Source organism: Mirounga leonina, unplaced genomic scaffold (genome assembly GCF_011800145.1).
Source record: "Mirounga leonina isolate KUSES-001 unplaced genomic scaffold, KU_Mleo_1.0 Mir_200, whole genome shotgun sequence".
NCBI classification, from domain to species: domain Eukaryota; kingdom Metazoa; phylum Chordata; class Mammalia; order Carnivora; family Phocidae; genus Mirounga; species Mirounga leonina.
In genome coordinates this window covers 7,869,819-7,896,211 of record NW_023270503.1, presented here as the reverse complement: position 1 = coordinate 7,896,211, position 26,393 = coordinate 7,869,819, and the positions used below count along the sequence as shown (strand labels likewise).

Genomic DNA, 26,393 nt, shown 5'->3' with positions numbered 1-26,393 from the left:
GCCCAACGAGCAGTGAACGGATCTCGCAGGGAAGGGGAAGAGCGCAGCAGCTGGCTGAGCGACCCCTCGCCCCGGTACACACCCACCCCACCCGCGGCGCCCGAGCTGCGGTGCGCCTCTGGGGGCGCTCGTTCCCTGGCGCCTTCCCTCCCGGGTCCCAGCATCGCTGGGCTACGGGCTGGTCTGGCGGGGCCCTTGGGGATGTCCACATCAGGCATGGTGGCCGAGTGGCTGCTCTCCTCGGACCAGCGTAAAAGCTGGGGTTAGGCGGAGCCGGGGGACTCGGCGCAGGGTCCCCCGAGGTCCAAGACGAAGGGAGGCGGGCGCAGCGCCTGGGAACGGGAGAGGCGGCGCCCGGTGGGGCCCCTCTAGAGGTAGCGGCCGGGCCAGGCACTCTGCAGGAAGACTAGGGGCCCGGAGAGCCCGGGAGGCGCTTGGGAGAGGCCAGGGCCAGGGGCGGCGGGGCCGAAGCAGCTCTCAGTCCCGGGCGAGCGCCCGCGGAGGCGGCGGCGGCGGCGCCGGGCGGGCATGCCGCGCCACCGGAGCTCCTTTCCGGCGCACGCTTCCCTGGCGCGGGCGCGCGGCGGCCGCTGCTGCTGCTTCCACTGCTGCTGCTTCCACTGCTGCTGCGGACTCCCATGGCGGCTCCGCCCGGCCGGGGCCGCCGCCGCTGCCGCCAGCCGCGGGCTGAATGAATGAGCCGGAGCGGCGGAGCCCGGCTGCCCGCGGCCGCGCTCACCGGCCCGGGACGCTTCCGCATGGCCCGCGAGGAGCCGGCGCACGCGGCGGTAGCGGCGGCCGGGCAGCCCCGGGCCGACAGGGGCGGCGAGCGCGAGCCGGCGCTGCAGGGGCTAGGGGGCGCCCGTAGGGGGCGGCCGTCGCTGAGCCGCGCTAAACTGCACGGGCTGCGGCACATGTGCGCCGGGCGCACGGCGGCGGGGGGCTCCTTCCAGCGGCGGGCGCTGTGGGTGCTGGCCTTCTGCACGTCCCTCGGCTTGCTGCTGTCCTGGTCCTCGAACCGCCTGCTCTACTGGCTCAGCTTCCCGTCGCACACGCGCGTGCACCGCGAGTGGAGTCGCCAGCTGCCCTTCCCCGCTGTCACCGTGTGCAACAACAACCCTCTGCGCTTCCCGCGCCTCTCCAAGGGGGACCTCTACTACGCCGGCCACTGGCTTGGGCTACTGCTGCCCAACCGCACCGCCCGCCCGCTGGTCAGCGAGCTCCTGCGGGGCGACGAGCCGCGCCGCCAGTGGTTCCGCAAGCTGGCCGACTTCCGCCTCTTCCTGCCGCCGCGCCACTTCGAGGGCATCAGCGCCGCCTTCATGGACCGCCTGGGCCACCAGCTCGAGGACATGCTGCTCTCCTGCAAGTACCGCGGCGAGCTCTGCGGCCCGCACAACTTCTCCTCCGTGAGTTGCCCTCTGCGCGAACCCGCTCCCTGCGCTCCCCCCGCACGCTCCGGAGTCAGTAGGCCCTCCCTGCCCCCCAGGGTAGGACACCAGGCCGCTTGCTGGTGAGGTGACATCATTCCAGGATGCCAAGGCGGACCCCACTCTTAGGTCCCCTGAGCCTTGTCCTCCAGGTCGTGGGAAGTTGGCCACAACTATAGGAGGAGTGACCTTGCTCACCTGTCCCGGCCTCTCCCCTTCCAGTGTCAGCCCCCAGACCCTCGGCTCTGCTCTTCATGGTCCCCTCTGTGAATGTTAGCCCTCTTTGTCCCGGACCTCACCCCCTGGTCCACAGGACTGCCCTGTGTCTGTGGTGAAGGGATGGGACAAGAGAGAAGCACCTCTTACTTGGGGGGTTGTTGTCTTTGGGAAAACCCACAGGAAGTTCTTCAAAAAGGGACCATCAGCAGAATCGCACGCTCTAAGCAGCTTATGCCTGAGTTCCAAAACACTTGGAATCTAGGGGGACTTTGGAGGAAACGCCCAGAATATGAACCAACACTGAAACTGTAGCTGGTTAGGTGGGGAACTCGGCAGCCCCTTCTGCTGCCTTTTAAAAGCTCTGTCTTAAGCATCCAGGGGAATTAAGCAGTGGTGGGCATCTGTGGGGTCCTTGACCGCACGAGGTGAGTGTGGGTCCTGGGCTAGAGGAGCCAGCCCCCTGCAGTGGGGAAAGCAGCCTCGGAGAGATACTGATGCGAACAGCAGGGGCCAGGAGAAGCTGTGCCCTGGTGGGGGGATGGGGGTGTTTGTAAACCATTTGCTGTGCTGGTTCCCCCAAGCCGTGGGTCTGGATAATGCAGCTGTCAGACAGAAGGTATCTGCTTCGTGCAGTCTGCCTTGGAGGAGTTCTGGTGCCAAGCCCCAGCGTTGCACCAGCCTGTCCAGTCATTCGTGTGTAAACGCCCCTGAGGTGGGTTTGGGTTTTCCACTAGTGCGGGGAAGGTGGGCTGTGTGTTTATTTGTCATGCTCTGATGATGATTTTAGCAGCCCTTTTACCTCGCTCCTGACAGTCTTATATCTGACAAAGCTTTTCCTGTGGTGGTAAAGAGATGCTACCTTTCCAACAGGTGTTTGCACAGATGCCTGTCAGGCCAGGCCTCTGATTGGCTAATTGGGCTCATCCTTGTCTAGGATGGTGACCGTGGCTTCAGTCTTGCTCTCTTTGCGTTGCTTTATGTAGAAAAGCCCTGACTTATCCATTTCCCAAACATCCCTTGTTTTCTGGGCTTTTCAGCCTGCCTCAGAGGAATCCCTACCTAGTGGCACCCCTGTCTGCTTCAGCAAGCCGATGCTGCTAATGTGTGCTTCTAAATGACCCCTCTTCACATGTCATGATGTCAAACACAATGCTGAGTTCTACAAAGATGAAGGAATGAGCCTAGCAATGCCTTGTTTATTATTTAGCTGACCACTACCTAGCAGCCCCTAAAGTTGGGCTGAAGTTCAATATTATATTCAACTAGCTGAACTCCTGGCTTCAGCTTCAAGTTGTGCAACATGGCCCACCAAATAAGAATCATGCACATCCAACGATGGCTCTACAAGTGTGCAGAATTGCATGCTAGCAGCCAGTATTCACTTTGGACGTTCCCACAACCCTGCGTTAGGGAGGAGTTTTATTCCCATTTTACAGATGAGGAAAATGAGGTGCCACAATGCTGTCCAAAGTTCAGCACCAGTAAGTTGAAAGTCCAGCTTTGCAAACCATCGGATGTGTTACACAGAAGCCACATGTAGCCTCCGTCTCTGAGCCGGGGCCTCTCTTCTATTAGAAGATCCCTGCGTAGGACCATTGCCCTCCACCACCCCTACCAGCTCCCCTCCCTCCTCAGAGCATGGCTGGGAGAGTGGCAAGCGGAGCCGCCCCAGGGGGTGCAGTTAGTCATAACCTTGGCCACATGATACGGGGGCCTGACCCACCTCTGCCTGCAAGCATACGGCACCTCCAGGAGCCACCTGACCTCAGTCTCCCCAACAGAGGTGGCCATGAGTTGAAGCAACCAGGACCCTTCCCACTGGGGCACACCCTTCTTTTGCTTGCCTGTACCCTGCCTTCCTTCAACTGAAGAGCTTGCAGGCACACCCCCTGCCCCAAGCAAACCAAATACCTCCATTCCCCAAGTATGTGTCCCTGGAGACTCTAGTGACCCCTGGTGGCTTTCTATCATGACCCTGCCCGGGGACTTTCCAACCCTTTAACATTTTTGCTGTAGTTTTTTCCAAGAATCTCAGAATTAAAGGCTGCACCCCTTTCTCTGTGGAAGCCAGAAGCTCTTTCAGGAGAGCATCAAATACAGAGCGGGCCCATCAGGAGTATTTTCCTCTAACTATGCCACCCTGACTCAGACCTTTGTTGTCTTTGGTGGAGTGGCACTCTAGGGTATCGGGTAAGAGCAGGAAGGCTCACGCTGCATGGATGGTTCAAATCCTGAGACTACCACTTACTGTGTGCCCTCCGCACAAGTGGCTTAGCCTCTCTGTTCTTTAGTTTCCTACTCCATCTAGTGGAGGTAACAAATACACCATATTTGTTGTGTGTAGATGGATGGATGGATAGATAGATGATAGATAGATAGATAGATAGATAGATAGATAGATAGATAGATAGACAGACAGATGTGCATATGCATATATATAAAGAGGGTGGAACTCTTAAAACTGTGTAGGCCTTTAAATGACATTCGCCTCCTAACTGGTCCGTTGGCCTCCAGCTCAGCGCTCCTTCCCCTCGACATCATCCCCTGCACTACAGCTAGAGTAGTCTTTCCAAAGTTCCACTCAAAGCGTATCATCCCACCTCTTAAAACCCCTTAAAATCCCAGGCTGTCCTCAGGCTCTGCACCTGCACCCTGCCTTGCCTTTTGCCCCACCCTCTCTGGTACCACATACTTAAGCTCTGCAAACAGCTTGCAACAGCTGGACGACTGCTCCCCAAGGCTCTCTGCCTTGCTGTCTGCTTCCTCTGAGGCTGTCAGTGCTCCCAGTGCCCTCCCACCCCAGGCCACCCCCCCCCCCCCCCACACACACTGCTCTGTCTGCCTCAAGATACTACTCATCTTTCAGCATCCAGCCCTGGGGGTTCTTCTGCTTTGGAGCCTGTCCTGACTCCCCCACTCTCCTCCTCTCATCACCAAGCAACTGATGCCTTCCTCCTTTCTACCCCTCTACCACCCCATTTAGGTGTCAATCCTCACACCTACTGGTCTGTGTCTGTCCCTCCCTCCAGAGTCACGTCTGATTTCCCCGACCTCTCCAGCACCCGGCACAGAGGCTGACACATAAGTGTTGAGGAAGGACCTGGGGAATGAATCCTTTCACCAGGTACCCCCAAGACTTCTTGTTGTCCTGGAAAACCCGCACTGAGATGCTTGGCTTAATTTCCCCAGGGAACACCAGTGGAGTGCATTTCTAATAAGGAAATGCCCAGGCAGTTTCTGGGCATTTATTCCTTTTTGGATTAGAGGTGGGGAGTGGGGAGCAGGGTGCCTTCCCAGATACCTATGTTTCTCAAGCCCTAAGAGACCAGTGCAACAGGTGAAGAATGGGGTCTCAGGGGAAGCCTTTGGGGGGATGGGCCAGCTGTCCCCCAAAGTCTCCTTCCACCTAGCTAGTCTCGCGTCTGGAAATAAACATGGCAGGGGAGAGAGGAGTATTGTGAAGAGGTGTGTGTGTGTGTCTGTTGGGTTTTATTCTCCAGATCCATTCAGGGTGTGTTTATTTGCAGCTCCTCTGTTTATTACAGCTGTGCAAGGGTTAATCACTTAGCTGCCAGACAAAGCAGCTCCGAACATGGGCTTCCGAATGCCCATGTTGTTTCCCTGGCCCCAGCCGTGGACCTCGGGACTCCGCACACTCTGGCCCTCTGGGGTTGTCCTGGGGGCAGAGGGAAGCAGACTTCCCAGTAAGGGGCAGGACACAGAACCGTGAGGCCAAGCTATCTGGGACTGGGGCCTCCAGAGAGGGACCAAGGGGTTGGGAACAGGGGCTGACAGAGGCCGATCAGGGTCTGCAGCAAGAACAAGGAGCAGTGACCCCCTCTGGGGGGAGGCACGGTTCAGGGGAAGGTGTCAGGCAGACCTACCATAGGCTTTTGGCTCTGCCCCTTTCTAGCTGTGCACCTCGGACAGGCGCCCCACTCTCGCGCCTCTGGGAATAATGCCTGCCTCACACTGCTGGGACGAAGAAGTGTGCAGAGGCTTGCCCGTGCCTGCACATCAGCAGGTGCTCAATATAGGAGAGCGATTGTATAATTTGGATAAAGAGATTGGCACAGTCCTCGTATCTGGGGGTGGGTAGCAAATATTAATTATTCTCAATATAACTATCCTATCTTATCATGACCACTTACCTGAGTGGGGATAGGCTCGTTTCCTGGTTCATTCATTCAATCAACCAGTGTTTATTGAGTGTCAACTCTATGTCAAGCTCTGTACTAGCTGCTGGGGATAAAACTAAATAATTAATTATTAATATTAATATTAATTATCATTGAGGAATGAGACATGTGAACAGATGCCAGTACAGAGTGCAGAGGTGAGATGTGGGCTTAGAGGACTACCCAGGTGAGACTGGGGACCTCCAATGGCTTCCTGGAGGAGGTGACATGTAAACTGAGTCTTGAAGGATAAGTAGGAGTTCCAAGGTAGAGAAGGAGGGAGAGGGGGACAGCATGTACAAATGTGAGTATAGAGATGTGAAACGATGAGATTGAACACAGGCTTCTAGGCCCTGAGAGTGGTTCGGGGTATCTGGAGGGAGGGGCTGGAGACGCTGTGGAAGAAGAGAGCAGAGGTTTGATAATGCAATGCTGTGATGGATGACTGGTAGCCAAACTACGTTTTTAAACTTTGTAGCAAATCTCTGACTTCTTTCACTTTGGGCTGTTAGACCATGGAGGGTCCCCTCTGTGTCATCCATGTTCCACCCCCACTCCTCACTCCATCAGGGCCACTCCTCCCTGCACTCTTCCCCCTTTCTTACCCCTTTTGCCGGGGTCAACCTTGAGTCCAGATTTTGGACTAGTCATAGGTACCAAAAACCAAGGAAAGAGCATTTGGTTTCATCACACTTTGTCACAGCGAGCAGGCTGGCTACTCCAAGCCAGCAACAGAACAAGAAATCATTTTAGCAACATATTGTTTAAAATCAGCAAATTCGGTTGAGATGGTGCTAGGTCAGGCTGTCCAGTAGTTGTGAGGTTGGATGGCTTGAGGGAGGCAAGAAAGATACTTCTGCCTTTAGAGAAAGAGGAGTAAACGAGCTAATACATGTAAAGTGCTTAGAACAGTTTCTGGCACCAAGTAAAGGACTCAATAAATGTGAGCTATTTCCTTTATTATTACTTGCAGTGAGCAATCCGAGTGAAGGACAAAGGCAAATAGCGTTGGGCAGCTGTGATACACCAGGCCTGGGCTGGGCACACTGCATGCCATCTCTGTTCTCAAAATAACCCTGAAAGGTTGTGTGATCATTCACATTTTACAGATGGGCAACTGTAACTCAGGGCAAGACCGTAGTCTGCCCGGAGTCACAGAACCAGCAGGTGACAAAGATGGAATTTGAACCTAAGTCCTTACAACCACAAAGGTGCATGCAGCTGGATGCAAAGGTGCATGCAGCTGGATGCACAGCTGCATCATTGGATGAAGGAGCAGCGTGGGTGGGAGGTGGGGGTGCACCAGGAAGACCAAGCCAGCCTCAGCACTGCCCTGACCAGCCATGTGACTTTGACCTCAGGATCTTCCTCTGTGAAATGAGGGCATGTGCCAAATGACCAAAGGGACTTAGCTGAGAAGTTCTCTGTCCAAGTGAGCAGTCAGGGGAAAATATGGCTTAACCACTGCAGATGGCCCAGGCTTTTCAGCCAACCATCTCTTTTCTTTGCAGAGCTGAAACAGTGATTAAGGGGGAAATGTACAAGTTATTGAAGTGCTGGAGACAGGATGGTGATTAAATAGACATTTATACAAGGAACGTGAGAAGAACTTACCAGTGATTTTACTTCGGGGAAATTAGTTTAGGGAATCAAATGTAAACTCTGCTCAGGTCTGCAGATAACCAAATTGACCAACGTCAGGCTGATTCTGATAGTGGCTGTTTGGGGGCTACTGTGGCCTGTCGTGAACCCATCAATCAGATGTCTGCCCAGTTGAGAAGGGCTGGAGGAGTAACCAGACTGTTTGGTTTATACATCCATTGCTTTGATTCTCCTAAGTGGTTTGCTTGGCTCAGCCACTCAGAGATTCAACCAACCAACACACATCGAGTGCCTACTGTATGCCAAGCAGTGGGCCACAAAGATGACAATAAATTTACTCTGTTTCTGGTAAATAGGGCTGCAAGGGTCAATGTCCTTCATAGGGTGATGGGGGCCTGAAAGGAGCTACCTCTCACACAGGGAGGGGACCGGGCCTGTGACAGCCCAGGATTTGGATTGGGCACCTGTCATGTAAATATTCATGTCAATTTCACCAGATTCAAATGGGTGTTATGGAACCTATTCTACAGATGAGAAAACTGAGGCTCGGGAAGGCACAAAGTCACTGCTGGAGGGCAGCAGAGCCAGGATTCAAACAAAGGTCTGTCCAGCCCCAAAGCTGCTACTCTTCTTTTCTTTGGCCCCATTCCGCCAACACTCAGAGATGCCGGTAAGAACCAACCCTTCCAGAGAGAGTATCCTTCACCACCTTTCAAACCTTAGCTGGAAGTTTCTTTCACTATAAATTGGTGTGGGCCCCCAAAGTCATCCTGGGTCCCGAGGCCTGCAACCAGGAGCAGGGACGGCTGTGCATCCTCTTAGTCTATCAGCCACATAGGGAGATCAGGAGTTGTGAAAAGTCTTCTTTTGGCCACAATCCAAGCTAAATTACGATTTTCATTCTTTCAAGGACACTGGTAACTTATAGTCCCGGCTAACGAAATGTTGCCAAACTGAGCTCCAGCTCAGACCTGCACTCACAAAGAGATGACTCACCCATCATTGGAACAGGACTTGTTGGTAAAGCAAACAGAGGCCGCTAACGCACTGGGGAAGTTTGTTCTCCTGAGCCTGTCAAATATCTCCCCTGACACCACTGTTTATACTATTAATTTGCCTAGTAAATTGTTTCCTCTGATTCCACACACACTCATTGAGCTCCTACTCTCTGCCGGGCACCTTTACGTTCATTAGTTTATCTCGGCCCGACAACAGACTAGAGGAACAAGTCTTCTTTTCTCCCTGGTACAGATAAGGAAATGGAGGTGCAAAGTGGTTTGCTAACTTGCCCAAGGTCAGAGACAGAAACTCTGATCTCCGGCTTCCAAAGTCAATGCTCTTGGCGCTACATCATGGTTGTTCACAAAAAGAAACCCCAGTCCAGCTTTGACCAGCAAACTTGCATTTCCAATCAGTAGAGGTTTTATTACCTGGAGATGATATCATAATATGCATTGCCATCTCATTTTATCCCGACAACAGTGGAGGGTGTATATTGCACCCTGTGCCCTGCCTGACTTCAGAAAGGGGAAGTGACTTGTCCGGGGTCACATGGCACAAGAAAAGAAACAGCCAGAATTTGAATTCAGATCTCCTCAGGCTCCTGTACATCTCTTCTTCCCCCGCTCCTCTGTTCCTGCTCAGGGTGGGTTGAAGGGAATTTCAGCAGCCCTAGTAGATTTTCTTAGGGATAAAGCAGTGGGCCCCTGAGTGCCTTGCAGAGAAGGATCAGTGCAAAGACTGGCTGCTGAGAAGAGGTGCTGATTTCCTTCTTTAACTCTGCCCTGAGACCTCCCCTCCTTCCCAGGCAGGTGGGTTCCAGCATACTCCACTTAACTGTGCATGAATGGAAAGCCCTCTAGGCCTGTGTTTCTCAAACTTGAGCATGCCCAGATTCCTGGGCCCCCTGCAGAGACCCTGATTTGGTGGGTCTGGAACAGAGCCCCAGATTTGCATTTCTGAAAGCTCCCACGTGATGCAGATGCTGCTGGTCCATGGACCCACAGTTGGAGAGGCAAAGCCCAGCTATGGGCTCCTTAAAGTCCCTTGAATGCTGCAAAGGAGGGATCAGTGGGCTCTCTCCATTAAGGCACAAGTCACTGGGTCTATAAATATGCACGTGGAATGTGAATGTCCACTCTGGCATGGCCAGTATCCATTAAACCAAAATGCAAAGGCCATCTGGTAGGCTGAATAATGACCCTTCAAGATGGCCACATCCTCATCCCCAGAACCTCTGAATACATTACTTTACATAGCAAAAGGGGATTCATAGATAATTAAGCGTTTTGAGATGGGGAGATTATCCTGATCATCCTGTGGGCTCAGCGTAATCACCAAGATCTTTATAAGAGGGGCAGGAGGGTCAGAGTCAGAGAAGGAAACGTCACCATGGAATCAGAGACCAGAGACTCAGAAAGAGATTTGAAGATACTACGTTGATAGCTTTAAGATGAAGGAAGGGGCCATGAATCAAGGAATGCAGGTGGCCTCTAGAGGCTGGACAGGCAAGGCAACATTCTCCTCCAGAGCTTCCAGAAGGAATGCAGCCTTGCTGACATCTTCATTTTAGCTGTCTGACCTCCAGAACTACATGCTAATATGTTTTTGTTGCTTGAAGCAACTACATTTGTGGTAGTTTGTTACAGCAGCAACAGAAAGCTCATTGCAGCCTCCTCTGTTGTACAGAATTCTCTCAACTACACACCTGACTCCATGTAGTGAACCAGACTGGGTTCTAGATCAGGGTGTCCCAAAGCCAAAAAAAATAAAAAAATCCAGAACGAACATGCAACTAGGTTCAAAAATAGTCAATGTGAGAGTATTTTAACTATGCTTACACTCATGCAAGATTGGGAATTTGGACCATAGAAACTGAGAAAAGAGATGGTTGGCGGATGAAGAAAGAGGTGGCATCAGGAGTAAGACAGACTCAAGTTCAAAGCCCAGGTCCACCAGGTCCCTACTGGGTGGCTGTTGGGGAGTTCCTTACCTTCACTGAGACTCTGTTTCCATCTTTGTAGAACAGAGATCATACCTTCCAAGCAGGGTTGTGAAACTTACAGGCAACCTATTAATCCATTCAAAAATTACTTATTGAGAGCCAGCTAAATTCTAGTCCTGGTGGCTACAAGTTGAGTATCAGTGCAGAAAGTACCCGTACTCTCTTGACTATAAAGGCAAGATCATGGAACACTACATCAAAAACTAATGATGTAATGTATGGTGATTAACATAACATAATAAAATTAAATTAAAAAAGAAAAAAGAAGAATTATAATCCCATTGCATGTTAAAATACATAACATGTTATATGAAAAATATATTTACCAAAACAAAAATAAAATTAGGGAGAAGAGTGGCATTGTTTAAAAAAAAAAAGCCAGATATATAGCCATCAGCTAAATGTAAGCTATCCCTGTCATCCTCCTCATCATTACTAACAGGTGACACCTCTCACTTCTTCCAAGGAAGACTTCCGGGGCCTGGAAGAATAATGTCATAACAATGGCCTTCTCTATATCGTCACAATCCCAGCCAGGATCCTCTTGTAGTTTTCATGTCACACCTCCATGGGTAGGTCAGAGCCCTTTAGGGTCGCTTCCCCCACTTAGTACCCCGACCAAAGTGAAAAAAATTAGAGAGAGAGAATGAGTTGCTCAAGGTCACATCGAAAGTCACCAGGAAGCTTGAAAGACCCTGAAGGTATCTGTGCTTAAGCCTATAGACCTATGCTTTTAAATCACAGGAGTATCCGTTTCTTCCTCTGAGAACTTACTCTTTTTCCAAAATATGTATGCTGGTCATCCCCTTCTGATTCCAGTGGCATATCTGATCTGAAGGTTGTTGATACTCTGATCTCTGAAAGTGAAGGGTTTAATCTTCTCTTGGAACCCCTCCCAACGAAAATTATTTTCCCACTTTGAAATTGCTCGGGCATCCACTGTGAACTCACATCTATAAATCTAAGCCTACTGCTCAAGAAAGCAGATGAGCTTTGATTCTGCTTCTCAGTACAGTCTCACAGAGCAAATTATGGCAAGAATTTGATTTATAGAAGCACCTCAAAGGCTCTGGAGTGAGACGCGTGTTTATTCACTTTATTACCGTTTATTTTACACTGTCTCTTTATGCTCCCTGAACATGGATTTGAAAGACTATTTGGATAGATGCTTATGACCTGCCAGTTTGCACAGCGCTGTTGAGGAACATGGATCTCTTTGGCAACGCTGCCAACAGCTCACAATGGGTGTCCTTATACCCTCGCTGAGAGTGAAGCCCAGATATAACAAACAGGCTTGGAGACCCTAGCCAGAGTTCTCGCCTGAACTTCCCCAGCTCTGAGCTTGTGAGGTACTTGGTGTAGATCTCCAGCTGCAACCCGGGGCTGTGTACAGTCAGGGTTGATTTAAGATTCAAATATCTCAGAACAGCTGGGGATATTTAACATCGTTATAATTACATTACATTTTTGACAGTACATGGAGTGAGAGGCTTTTTTTTGTGTGGTTGAATATTCAATGAGCATCAAATATTTTAACCAGCCAGGAAAACACAACTGCATATTTCACATCCAAGTAGTTTTGTTTTTAAAATATCAGCCTGGGGTGGGCATCTCGGACTCCAGTCTGCTGTTACCAAGCCTCTGGGAAGGCAAGAGCGCCGTCCCTGTGGCCGAGGAGTTGGGTTAGCTGGGCCACCGAGAGGAGAAGGGAATGGGCAGGAGCTAAGAGGGCGCCCCTGCACACCAGCGGTGACACGTGAGAGCTAGAATGTCACTCCAGTCTGCTCACCATGGTGCCACCACAGCAGTGACAAGGAAGCCGAGGCTTCCTTGCGAGAAGTGACACTGCTGATAAATGACAGAGCTGGAGTCAGCTCAGGCCTCTACAGAGGCATGGCCGTCAACTTGGGCGTCCTGGTTGATGGCAAGAGGTGGGATGTGGGAGTAGAAACAAGGCGGAGAAGACCTATCGTGCGCCAGCTCCCCATACATCCTCCTCAGCCTCTCGTGATGCTACTCTTGGATACAGTACTGTTATGTCCATTTTACAAAGCTCATAAGGCGAATGGGGAGGCAGTGATTGAGATCTGCACCTCACGTTCTTAGAGAACTGCATCTTGAATAGTTGATTTCCGTTGATCCCCGGCTACCTCCGTCCCTGCCACCTGTTTCAAAAATCTTCTCCAGCCAGTGAGGTGGGAAACTACCGATTACCTTGTCTGACCTCCCCTCTTCCCAACCCTTCTGGAGTCAGAGGTTCCCAGCCCCGAGTCACAAAGCCAAGTCACTTGGGAGCTGCTCATCTTTTTTCAAGTTTCATGCATTTGTTCAGGCTGTTATTTGCCCCTGGATGCCTGATCTGCTGTCTCTGCCTGTAAGCCCTGTCTATTCTGCAGGCCGTGTGCTTAGATGTGCGCCGAGTATGCCTGGAAGGGGGCACCAGGTCTGATAAGGGCCCCCTTGAGGAGGGAGAGGAGAGGAAGGACAGGGAGGGTGGGGAGGAGCCTGGCTTCTTGGCCTGCACTTTTTCCTGTGGCCTGAATGTTTTTAACCATGTGTAGGTATAACTCATACAAACAAACACATGAAACAAAAGTACTATCTGAAAGATTTCCCACCTTTTCTGAGGTTATCCCCGGCCACTCCTCTGCGTAAACCATCCAAAAAGCCAGGGGTTCATCCTTTCGACCAGCCAAGACTCACTTAGCTTATGCCACTCCCAAGGCTCTTTCTTCTCTTGCTCTTTCATTGCAATCCTCTTCATCTACTCAGTTTGCTATCATCAGACCATCACCTCCTGAGGGCAGGGGCGACACTGGCCCTGTTTTGTGGCTGCCCCAGCACCCAGCACCATTCCTCATAGGTAACAGGTGCTCTGTCTGGATACTGAATAGCCAAAGCGGGAGAAAGGATTGGTACCACCAAAATACATGTGGATTCCTTCCATCGTTCATTAATTCATTCAGTGAAGAATTGTCTGGAGCCCACATGTATGGGGCATTGTGTTCGATGTGCCATACAGGGGAAATGCACAGGGCCCGTCCCTCACGGAGCTCACCTGGAGTTCCGTGAATGATCTCTGTGACAATCAGAATGATCAGGAAGGCTTGTTTAAATATCCCCAGCCCCAACCCAGGACTACTGAGTCAGAATTTATGGGGGAGAGGTCTAGATGTATTTTTTTTTTTAAGATTTTATTTATTTATTTGACAGAGAGATACACAGCAAGAGAGGGAACACAAGCAGGGGGAGTGGGAGAGGGAGAAGCAGGCTTCTTGCTGAGCAGGGAGCCCGATGTGGGGCTCGATCCCAGGACCCTGGGATCATGACCTGAGCCGAAGGCAGACGCTTAACGACTGAGCCACCCAGGCGCCCCTCTAGCAATGTATTTTTAACATGCAACTCCAGGTGATGGAGGATTTTAGGAAAATGTTCTATGTTGGGGGTGGCGGCAGACCAGATAATATACAAATAAATGAATGAACATGATTGTGTCAATATTAAAGACTGTGAAGGTGGGCACCTGGGTGGCTCAGTTGGTTAAGCGTATGCCTTCGGCTCAGGTTATGATCCTGGAGTCCTGGGATCGAGTCCCACATCGGGCTCCCTGCTCAGCGGGGAGTCTACTTCTCCCTCTGACCCTATCCCCTCTCATGCTCTCTCTATCTCATTGTCTCTCTCAAATAAATAAATAAAATCTTAAAAAAAAAAAAAAAAGACTGTGAAGGCAAACAGTTAAGGACCTGTACTAGGAAATAGGTGGAGGCTCCCTGAAGATGGGGGTAGGGAAGGACTGATTCTCCAAGGAGATGGCATCTTTGCTGAGAAGGGGAAGTCACTCAGGGATCCGGGGAAAAACATTCACGACAGAGGGAACAGCAAACTAAAGGTCTTTGGGGTGGAGGTGGGGGGCGCCTTCCTTCCAACACTGGAAATTCAGCTCCAGTAGCTCCATTCTGTTCTTTGTTATGTGAGTACATCTGGCTCCTTCCAAAATGGAGCACTCTCTCACCCACACAACATGAGAGAACAACATGATTCTAGCAGTTCTGAAAATATTGACCTTCGGAATGTTAATGCAATGTAGCCTTACTTAGGTCCTTAGGCTGAGCTCACCTTTAAAAAATAACTCCAAGTAAGCAGAAAAAACAAAAAACAAAAAACACCACCTCAAGAATCCAATTGCAAATCCCCATCTAAGGGCAGCTCAGTGAGACCAACGTGGTGGGCCCTTTCTTTGGAATGCCACATCCTGGCTAATTAGCACCACGTTCCTCTGCTGATTCATCTTCATGAGGACAAGGTCTGCTACCTTTGACTCCCAGATAGATTTTCCTTATTCATCTTCTAAGGTGTCAGGTCCGAACGGCTGGTTGTCCACACTGAAAACAGGCCCATTCACTGGCCTTTCTGTTTCCCAGAGAGCCTGTGTATTTTTTCACCTCTGTTTGTCTTTGTGATAACTGTGTTACCAAAAAGCAAACATATTGTTCCCAGTTTACAGATGGGGCAGGAAGGCTCAGAGGGGGAACCGAGTTGCCCAGGGGCATCCAGCTAGTCCCAGAGCCAGGTCAGTCCTGACTCCTGCTCTGGTCCTCCCCCTGCCCCTAGTGGTGAGTCGCAACTGGGAGACCAAACTCTGTGCCCTTCCACAAGTCTCAAAGTCATGGCGGCCACCTCCTGGGGGAAATCTTCCATGATCCCTCTGGAGGGCTTTGCAAAACCTGATCAGGGAGTTGATTCTTAGCTTGGCGGTGTCTGGGTCACCTACAAACAGAGTTTCTCAAAATTCAGTAACTTAACCCTCAGCCTTCAATACCAATCAGGGTTACCCGTGGATGTTGCTGAAATGCAGCTTCTGGTTCAGTGGGTGGGCCTCTGACTCTGCATTTTCGACAAGCTCCCAAGTAACACTGATCCTGCTGGTGCACAGACCACATTTTAAGTAGCAAGGCTCTAGAAGACGGGAGGGAAAGGCATCGTGGAGTCAGAGAGGAAGAAGGCACCACATTGTCCTGAATCCTCCCCTGAAGAGCAGAGCTTCATCTTCCAGGCTAGACCTGCAGGCTGCTGCAGCTTAGAATTGCAGACAGCACAGCGATTGGTAAGTCTCTATTACCGATAACACTTCTCCTTTGTCTTTATATGAGACTGAAATAACTAGTCATTTAGGGAGACCGTGTGAATGGAGAAATGGCAAGGGAGTGACAGACCTCCAAAATGAGTTTCCCCCTGATGATGAGGCACGAGGCCGTTCTGTACTCTGTGGGTATCGGTGGACGCGTCCGGGAATGGTGTGAGTCCCAGAAGGACAGCCTCTAGCTGGATCACAGTAATCAGTCTGTCTCTGTGTTTATGTCCTGCTCTGCTCTTCAACTGGAAGGAGTCTTGTCAATGACAGAACATTCCTAGCTACTGCGGCTAGAAGCCTGTGCTTTTGTTGCTACCAGGCTGTTAGTTCGCATTGCTAAGGCTGCTTCCAAACCATGCCTCGGGCTATTCATTGGATTGACTCCATCATACCCTCCTTTGTTATTTCAGTCATTCATTTCTTTGCTCATTCTGTTATCCATTCACTAACTCTCAGATTCATCTATTCATTCATACGTTCGTTGGGGGTCTTCTACATACCAGGTACTGTGCCAAGCTCTAAGGATATCAAAGTGAATCTATTCAAAGCCATGGATTTGGTCTCCCTGCCCTTGCATATCCTCTAGCAAAGGAACAGGCTAAACCCTCAATGGCCTCTCCAGTTTAGTGCTGAAAAACAGAACTAGCCGTTTGTTATCTTAATCCTGAGAATCTGTCCTGCTTAAAGTTACCATGTGGTAACTTTACCACATCGCAAGATCAAGCCAAGCACCCAGGTAGGCTCCAAGCTCTCACACCTCATGCATCCCACCACGTTCCCTGGGTCTCTGCACCTGCTGTCCCTTGGGCAGAAATGTCCCGCAACCCCCTTGTCTTCCTGGAAAGCTCTCCCTCATCCTTCAAGACTGAGCTTTATCATCTTCTCCCCTTCCCCATGCCTCCATGCTGGGAAGAATTCAGTCCTTCTTCCGCTGGGCTGCATCTCGCTATTGATGCCCTGAGACATTCTAGTGTAGTGGTTAAGAGTAAGGGCTCTGGGTTCAAGTCCTGACTTTCCTATGTGCTTGCTGTATGACCATGGAAAGATATTGCTAGAGCCTATGCCATCAGTTTCACATCCATTCTCATTTGGATTTGCACAGCTCTGAGGGAACACAGAAGATTTGCAAATCCCAGGCAAGTGGAGTGACTTGGTCAAGGTCACAAAGCTAGTAAGAGGCCAAGTCTCAGCTACAACGTCAAGCTTCTCACTTTCTTTCTAGGGCTGATACTAGTCAACAACATGCACAAAGCTGTGAGCACTTGGAGTCACTCATTAACACCTGTAGGGCATTTTTCTTATTTTCCACTGAAGGCTAGAGTCTTTAGTCTTGCTCTGGCCAGACAAGTAAGCCATAGAGGAGGACTGGGGCTTTTGTAGGATGATTCAGGTTTTGACAACAAGTTTTACCCGAGATATTTAAATAACTCCAAATTACTGCCGCCCCATGGAAGAGAGGACAACCAGGCAGTGGTATATGACTTCTGGGTAGGAGGGGAATTGAGTGGGAGGCCGGAGCCAGGCTTCCAGAGAGAAATTACCATTTTGTATTTATTACTTTGGCTCACAGGAGTGCCGCAGGGACAGGCTTGCTAATACATTAGGTAATTGCCTTGGTTCGCCACTTCACTTTGCAGTGTGTAGACCAGCCCAGGTGCAGACTTGTAGGAGGTACTCGGCTCGGGCTTCCCAGGTGCCAGGGCTCTCTCTAGGGACGTGAGATGCTGGAGGAGAGGGGGGAATTGGGAGAGTGGGACCTCGGGGTGTCCACCTCTCAGGCACCAGGGGACACCAGGATGGCCTGGTCCCTAAGACCAGAGTACGGGAGACGGAGGAAGAATCCCAGCTAGGAGCCAGGAGACTAGAGTCTGCACTCTGCCACTGAGCACTGAGCAACCCTGGGCCCTTAGCTGTCCTCTCTGGGCCTCTGGTCCACATCTGAAAAATTGAGGAGGTCATAAGTCAGTATTTCTCAACTCTGTCCATTAGAGTCACCTGGGAGAACTTAAAAAAAAATACTACTAAAGCTCCAAGCTCAACCCCCAGGTATTCTGATTTCATTGGCTTGAGATAGAGCCCAAACGTGGCTATTTTTTCCCCAGGGGTTGAGAATCCCTAGACTAAGTGATGTACTCAGTCTTCCTTAGGATAGGCTAATTCTATGAGCCTGTGTCATCGAAAAAGGCAATAAGACCTGGAGATCCAGGGTCGGGGTGCCTGGATGGCTCAGTGGGTTAATCATCTGACTCTTGATTTCGGCTCAGATCATGATCTCAGGGTTGTGAGATCGAGCCCTGCGTTGGTCTCCACACTGGACGTGGATCGTGCTTAGGATTCTCTCTCTCCCTCTGCCTCCCTGACCCCCACCCCCACCCCACTCTCTCTCTTTCAATAAAAAGAAAGAAAGACATCCAGGGTTACTTGTTTCCATGTTCAGATTTGTTGCTCTCCATAATTTGTACCTGCTCATGTCCTGTCTTGTCCCCAATGAGGGTCCCTCTTACCAGTGAACGTTGCAGCTCTACACCAGGAGGCAGGGGGCTCAGCTTCAACCTCTGTTGTGTTGGCTCTGTGGCCATGAAGGTCACCTTGGAATCTCTGGGCCTCAGTCTCATCTCTAGAAGATGAGGGAGCAGCTCATCTCTGCCTGCCTGCAAGCAGTGTGCTGGACCAGACTTTGCTTCTCTGTAAACCACAGGGGCTTCCCACCCAGTGCTGAGAGGTCAGCCTGAGAGTAGAGAATGCCATTCCTCTTGATCAGGTAAGGAATCAAAGGCTCAGGTAACTAGCCCAAGTCCGTCAGCCAGGAAATAAGAGAGCCAGACAGACATCAGTTCGAATCCCAGCACTGCAGCTTCCAAACTGACTTGGAGTGCTTTATTAATTTACTGTGCCTCAGTTTCCTTATCTGTTAAATGGGCATGAATACCACCTGTTTCCACAGAGTAGTTGTGAGGAGGAAAAAAGATGGCCAGGCAGAACTCTTCATGGAGCCTGGCACAAAGCAAACGCTCAGTTAATGTTTGTTTCCCTCAATAATTTCTCCCATTCTTCTTTTATCCTTTTCTTTCCCCCTGCTTGTTTTTAAAGTCTTTAAGGACAGGGACCTTGAGAGACTGTTTACTGTGCATGAACTTGGGCAGGTTGTTTAATCTCTGTGAGCCTCAATTTCCCCATCTGTGAAATGGGGATATCAGAGGTATTTGTGGTGGTGAGGACCAGATGTGTTGTGAGAATAGCTTTTGGCACAGAGCGTCGGCTGCTACTGCTCGGCTTCTCCAAGGCCTTCCTTCTCCTCCCTGAGCCCTGCACAGAGTACGCAGCTCCCCACCACCACCCTCTACACCCTCCCCCCCGCCCCTGCCCCAGATCCTCACTGTGTTCCCAGCCATGACAGCTCTGCTGAGCACACATGGCCCACAGGGCTCACAGGCAGAGAGAGGCAGCCCTATATCAGGGGATTGCTTACTATCTTGAGATGGGAGAAAAGGGAAAAGCTATAAATATGGAGGATTTGTCTGTGATAAGTCATGGTTAGAAGCCCAAGCTATATAACTTTTTAATTCTCCACTCCAGCTTGTAGGCTCAGGCAGTAAAAACAGTCACTACTAATTTATTTTTTTCCACTCTTTTAATTTAGTAATTTTTTTTTTCTTTAACCAACCAAAAAGTCCTCCTAAACTCACCTTAGGCTTTTTTTTTTTTTCCCCTTTAGCAGTCATAAAATGTGATGGATTGCCATTGAAATGCCATCCCCTCTCCTACATTGCCAGAATGAAAATGTACAGACTTGGGGGCAATGTCTTAAGTAGGTGTTGTTAAAATAGGAGTGAGTCCTGGACGTGGCTGGCCTCATCTGCCTCCAGGTGACACAGGAAGGAGGCAGGTCAGCCAGAACTGGGTGTGCAGCCCAAGTGCTGGATCTGAGTCACTTCTCTTTCACCTTGGAGCTGAGTGATCTCAGGCAAGTGACTTCCCTCTCAAGGCTTAGTTTCCTCATTTATAAAATGTGGACAACAATTAGGGACTGACCTCCCCTCACTGGAATGATCTGAGAATCCAAAGAGATCATGTATAAAAAAAATTGTTTTACTCAATGTAAACTACTAGCATGCTGGAGACTGTTGTTACTGATGATGATGGTGGTGGTGGTGATGGGCATGATGGTGATGATGATAGTGGTGTTGGTGATGATGGTCATGGTCATGGTGGTGATGATCATGATGACTGATGTTGGTAAAGGTGATGGTGGTGGTGGTGATGATGGTCATCTTGCTGATATTGATAATCATGGTGGTGACAGTCATGATGATGGTGGTGATGGTCGTGATGGTGATGATGATGATGGTGGTGGTGAAGGTCATGATGATATGACTGATGATGGTGGTCATAATAGTACCATGTGCAATGTAGAGCCCATGGGTTTATGTGCTAAGAAGGCAATTTTCCTCAGAGCCTTATACTTCTCTATGTATACAAAATAGGTGATCAATAAATAATTGCTTACCTAAAATCAACTTCAGATTTCAGAACTCAGTCCACCTTTTAGAAGTTTCTGTCATTCATCCAGGAAATATTAATTGAGTGCCTACTATGTGCCAGACCACATTAGCACTGGACCACAGTGAACAAACCAAAGAGACATGATCCCTACTTTCACGGGGCTTATAGTCTAGAAGATGGGGGGTGGGTGCTGGAGATAGATGGTAAGCATAAGTAATTTTAGATGATGATAAAGACTCTGAAGACAATGAACTAGGACGGGAGGATATGGAGTGATGGAGAGAGGCTTTGCAAGATGCTTTCAGCTTGTGTAGTCAGGAAGGCTTGTGTGGTCAGGAAGGCTTGTGTGGAATGGGGACATTTGAACTGAGACCTTAATGATAGAGGGATGCAACCAGGGGAAGTTATAGAAGGGACCCAATGCAAAGGCTCTGAGATGAGAATGAACTTGGCTGTTGGAGAGATGAAAAGAAGGCCTGTGTGTCTTGAACAGAGAGGAAAAAGGAGAGAGTGGTATGAACTGATGTTGGAGAGGCAGACATGGGCTAAATTGTGGCAAGCCTTGTAACTGGGCTAAATGTGGAGATTATTCCCAGGGCAGTGAGAAGCCACTGAGAGTTTAAAAGGTATGGGAGGACCATGAATTAATATATTCTCTGAGAAGATCACTCTGGCTTCAAAGGTTAGATAAGAATGGGTAAGAATGGAGGCAGGACGACAGGTTAGGATGCATATGCAGTATTTGGAATGAGAAATGCTATGGACTGGATCAGGTTTTGATTGTAGAGATGATGACAGTGATCCGGTTTGGGATATGTTGAGGGTGGACCCAATGTGACTTGATGTTGGATTGGCTGTGGAATGTGATAAAAGGACTCAAGAACTCCCAGGTTGTGGGCCTGAGCTACTGGACTGATGCTGATATTACACACTGAGAAGGGAAAGGCCAGAGGACAGTAGATTTGGAGGACAGGAGAGGTATGTGTGTAGGGGGTATGTAGAGCTCAACATTTTGGCCATGCTCAGATTGAAAAAATGAGTGGATATCCCAGTGGGCAGTTGGACATGTAAGCCTGGTGCTCAGGGAAAGGTGGGGCCAGGAGATAGGGATTCAGGAATCATGGTGGAATGACAGCTCAGGGAAAGGTGGGGCCAGGAGATAGGGATTCAGGAATCATGGTGGAATGAGACTACACAGGATCGTGGAAGAAGAGTGTGCAGACAGAGGCAAGCAGTGAGTTGAGCCCCGGGTGCTGGGCATGCCAACATTCAGGAGTCAAGAAGCAGAGGAGCTGGAAAAGTAAGGGTCAGGGAGGTGGGAGGGAAATCAGGAGAGGGCTGACCCAGAAATCTAGGGAAGAGGGATATGACAAGAGGGTATAGTCACTGCAAACAGTGAGCTACCAACAAAGGGCAGACCTGTCCCCAGTTTGGAAATGGAAATCTGTGCAGCGTAAAGGTTGTAAGCATAGGCTTTGGAGCCAGATGCACTTGAATCCATGGTCCACGGCCATTTCTTAGCTTTCAGACCTTATGCAAGCCCCATCTCCTTGATCCTTAACAGCCTCCCCTGCAAGGTGCAGTTCACATGAAATCATGTCTGTAATATGCTTACCGCTGGGCCTGAAAGATAGTAGCTGCTCAATAAATAGAAGCTAGTTATAGTCTTCCTGAAACTGTTCAGCAGAGTTGTCAGTCAGGCCAAGTTATGAAGGAAAGGTTTTATTTGGGCAATCCAACTTTCATTCAGGGTTGGAAATGAAGTTGTCTTTAAGGCTCAGACAGGTAATGTAGGAAATAACCAAGTAAGAAGCAGATAGGGACAGTAAGGCCACTGGCCAACAGGCATCTTAATTAAAGTGTTTAAAGTTCTGGGGCACCTGTGTGGCGCAGTCGGTTAAGTGTTCAACTCTTGATTTCAGCTCAGGTTGTGATCTCAGGGTCCTGAGAATGAGGACTACGTTGGTTCAGAGCTCAGCCTGGAGTCTGCTTGAGATTCTGTCTCCCTTTCCCTCTTCCCCTGCTCACACGCACTCTCTCTAAATAAAAAGTAAATAAAATCTTTAAAATAAAATGCAATGTTTAAAATTCCATGCAGACCAAACAAAACCCTTTCAGGCAGGCCCAGTACTGCTTGAGACCCCGGTAAGGTGATGATGGACCAGAGAAGAATTTAAAACAGGAAGCGTGGGATTGACAGGCTCAGATTTGCATTTCAAAAAGGCTATTCTGGAAGCAATGCAGAGAGAGGATGGGGGGAGGGTCTGGTTCTTCCCAGGGAGAGGAGCCAGGAAACTCTTCCCTCAGGTGAGAGGGGACTAGGATGAGGAAATGGGCTCATTATAACATAATTAGCTCTGTAATCAGTATGCAGCCTTAAAGATGATTATACACGATCAAAGGGTTTTCTTCCTTTTAATGGAAGTAACTTGCCAACCTAGGGGTTTGGGTGGGTGGGTGGAGAAAAAGGTAAGGTATTTTTTTAACCAATTGATTTTGCAATGAATTAGTTTATTGATTCAAAGAAAAATATCACTTACTGTGGACAGTAAAAGTTGTAAATGGGATCAGTGTGTGGTTAGAGTGAAGGCTAAGTGCAGGGGCGCATTAGGTGGGAAAGAATTCACAGGGCAGGAGAGAAGGGCTTCCAACCTGGACCGAAAAGCCTGCTGGGACCAGGGAGTGTGAGTGGGTTCAGATCTGAAACTCTCCCCTCTGCTTCCTGTAAGAATCAACAAGTGGTGCAACTTTGGACAATGAGGCTGTCTATACGGACCAGGACTCTCCTCTGTTTCAAACACAGAAAATATTTTTACCACCGTTCCCAGTGTTTTTAAGTACATAGACAAGAAGGAACGCAGGAAAGCAGGAAGGCAGGAAAGGAGGAAGGGAGGAAGAGAGAGAAGGAGGAAAGAAGGAAAGTGTATCCTCAGGTTCCAGAAACAATGAAAGACCTTAAATTCAGGGTAGTAGCCACACAGTTGCCTTTGGGGGAGGTGGGGGGTGACTAGGTCCTAGGCTCCAGGCTAGAGGATGGGATGTGTGGGGGTTGCTCAGGGAGTGTGGTTAACATCTGTTGACAGGGCCTCTGCATAAAGGACTCTAGAGGAACTGCCCTTTCTATTGAAGGGGAGTAGAAAACTCCATCCAGAGCGCAAGGAAGCTAGGTATCCACTAGAGGTTCCAGGTGGGAGTGGGAAATCCCCCGCAAAAACTAGGGTCGGCAAGCCTGTGCCATGTGTGGGTGAGGGCTCTGAATACCTACTGCCTTCATGGTGCAAGAATCTCAAGTCAAAAAGTCAACATAAAAACTCGTCTGAGTCTGGTGAAACACAGGGACCCAGGGGAAGCAAGCTGTGAGAACAGCTCTTTTAGGGCACTGCTCACAATGCAAGGCATGTGGGCTCCTGCAGACAAAAGACAGGAAGTATCACACCTGTTCTCCTTCTGTAGAGGAGGAAGCTGCATCCCAGGGAGTGCACCCATTTACCCCAGGTGCACAGTGGTAGCCTTAGGTGGTATGGGGTAGTGGAGAGAGCAAGAGTGTTAGAGGCAGTAAGACCTGAGTTTGAATATTGGTTCTGCCATTTAATAGATGTGACCTACATCAAGCTGCCCAAAGTTTCTGAACCTCAGTTTCCACAAAATGGGGTTGCTAACACCTACTTCATTGGGTGGTTGGGAAACAAGGGAGATCACTTCTGTAAAATCGCGTGGCATGGTGCCAGATGATCTCTATGTACTGGTTGCCTTTAAACTCTGCTCTTAAAAAAAATCCATTCCTCCAAAGAATCCTCCACCCCCGGCCCCAGTAAGCCCCAGCTGGCCCTGATGCTTCTTTATCTAGTAGGCCATCTGTGTTCTATTACTTTACACTAAATTGCTTGTTGTTATAGGATTAATTTTTAAACTCCTTATGGCTTTCTCTGTTCCCTTTAACTATGTGTTCCTTTTCTGTCCTCACTTATTTCCCACTGGTCCTGAACACCCCAATGATAGTCCAGGGAATGAATGGTTGAGTGGATGGATGGATGGATGGATGGATGGACGGATGGATGGATGGATGGATGGATGATTGGATGGATGGATGGATGATTGGATGGATGATTGGATGGGTGGGTGGATGGATGGATGGATGGATATCAGTTAAGGTTCGCTGGTCAGCAATCGAAGCTGACCCTGGCTAAATTAAGCAAAAGGGACTATATTAGAAGGATATCAGGGAGATCACAGAATAAATAGTCCTGACAGTGTTTTGTTTAATCAAACAACCACTGAATGAGGATTTCCCTATACCATGGTACTAGGCTAGAACCTAGGTAGGGAGGTAGGACCACACAACTACCATGCATGCACACACATATGCACACAGGTGAACACACACACAAATGCTGGGAAACCAGGCTGAGAAAAGGCAGGAACTGAGGAACCACAGGTTTATAAGGTGGCAGTAATGACCTCTCAGTCAGATAAGGGCCCTGTCCCTGCAAAGAATGAACACCAGGCACTTTTCATGCCCAGACCTCACTGCATTCAAGTCAAACTCCTGGAGAGAGCATCCAGTTGACACAGCTTGGGTCACATGTCCTTTGATGCATAGCCCTCTAAGCATGCACAGTGAGGCCTGAGTACTGTGGCTCAGAGAACAGAGAATGGCTTCTGGGTGCTCAAAGTCCCCCCACCATCCCCAACAAACAAAATGGATGAGTCCTTGGTCCCTGGAGGCAGCACCAGTGACTTGTGGCTTCACTGGCCCCTGCCACTCATCTCCATCATGCCCCTGTTCACCTTTCACTCTCCCTGGCCAGGCCTGCCCTCTGTCTCCTCTATACTTCCAGGCATCCTGCCCCACAAAGCAGTCACTTCCTCCCTCTTCAAGAAACCTTGACAGCTTCCAGAGCCGGCAATGATTGTTCCTTTCCCTGAACTCCAGTGGCCCTTGCATCAACAAACAGGAATTATCCTTCGCTGCTGCCTGTTTGCCTTGGGGTCCAGTTTCTACTCTGAGTCTCCTGGAAGCAGAAGCCTTGTCAGATTTGTCTCCATCACCCATGGTCCTAGCACAGTGTTGCTTTTAGAGTCGGTGACCCATGGATGCATGCTGATCTGTCATCAATGAGGGCATGTGGCATGGAGTCAATTGGCTAGAGCAGTGTATCTTAGAAAAATTCAAGCCACACACCCTGGGAGAGTTGAGTCAACCAGGGCCCCAAGAGCTGACTTATCCAAAGTTGCACAAGTTGTTGGAGACAGTTCTAGGCCTGGACGTGGCTCTTACTATTTCCAGTCCAAACCAGCACTCCCTGCTGCCTCTGGGTGCACGCAAGCGCGCGCGCGCGCGCGCGTGTGTGTATGTGTGTGTGTGGTGTGTCCATGTCCCACCTCTCCATGTAGGCTGTCACCTGATACCATATACATGGCATAGTAAATCCTCAGTCAGTTCTTGTCTCATTAATCAAACAAAGCCTTGGCGGGACCATACCAGTGTGCTCTTTCTCTTGTTCCTGCCCCATCCTTGCCCCAAGCTTCTGCCCACCTTCAGCCCCTCTACCCAGTGAGCAACCAAGAAAAGTTGATTGATTACCCCTAAAACTTCATTTTGAGAGTCAATGAATTTCCAAAAGTGGGTGATTTGTCACATCCAGATAGAATCCACCAAACCCTTGTGTTACCTAAATCACTCCGAGCCAGTGCCCTTGTCAACCACCTCATTTCACTCCACCTTTCTGTGCTACTTGAAAAATTAGTTGGTGTACAGGAAATAAAGTCACTAGGAGGGAACATTTTGACAAGGTAATGGTCCCCTGCCTTTCTTGACATCTGCGAGGGAGTCAGAGTCCATTATAATGTCACAATGGCGCACACCTTTGACATCTCATTGAATAATTAAAAGGTGGTTTAATCATAGCAATCATCCACTTAGTGTCTGGCTCCAGATGTTGGGGAAGCATGCTTAAGGAGGCAGGCGTGGGTGTGCGGATGGAGGGATAAATCTGGGTCAGGACTGAAACCACCAGGTGGCAGGTTCTACTGCAGCTCAGGAAATTGGAAGGCAGCTCCTGCCCACCTCAGGGAAGGAAGGAGGGAGGGACAGAAGGAAGGAAGGAAAGAAGGAAGGAAGGGAGGAAGGAAGGAGAAAAAGAAGGAAGGAGAAAAGGAAGGAAGGAAGGAAGAGAGGGAGGAGAAAAGAAAGCGGAGAAGGGAGGGAGTGAAGGAAGAAGGGAAGGAAGGGAACGGAGGGAAGGGAAGGGAAGAGGAAGGAAGAAAAGGAGGGAGGAAGGAAGGGAGGGAGGGATCGAGAGAGGGAGGAGAAAAGGAAGGAAGGG

The 26,393-nt window shown here is 49.7% G+C and overlaps 1 protein-coding gene across 1 annotated transcript in view; it reads left to right on the top strand.

Annotated features, from left to right (window-relative positions):
• Positions 1–695: 695 nt before the first annotated feature.
• ASIC2 (acid sensing ion channel subunit 2) overlaps positions 696–26,393 on the top strand; it is a 266,262-nt gene continuing 240,564 nt past the window's right edge. Inside the window, exon 1 of the mRNA XM_035027455.1 lies at positions 696–1,409. Coding sequence (XP_034883346.1) covers positions 696–1,409 — 714 coding nt within the window. The remainder of the gene's footprint in view (positions 1,410–26,393) is intronic.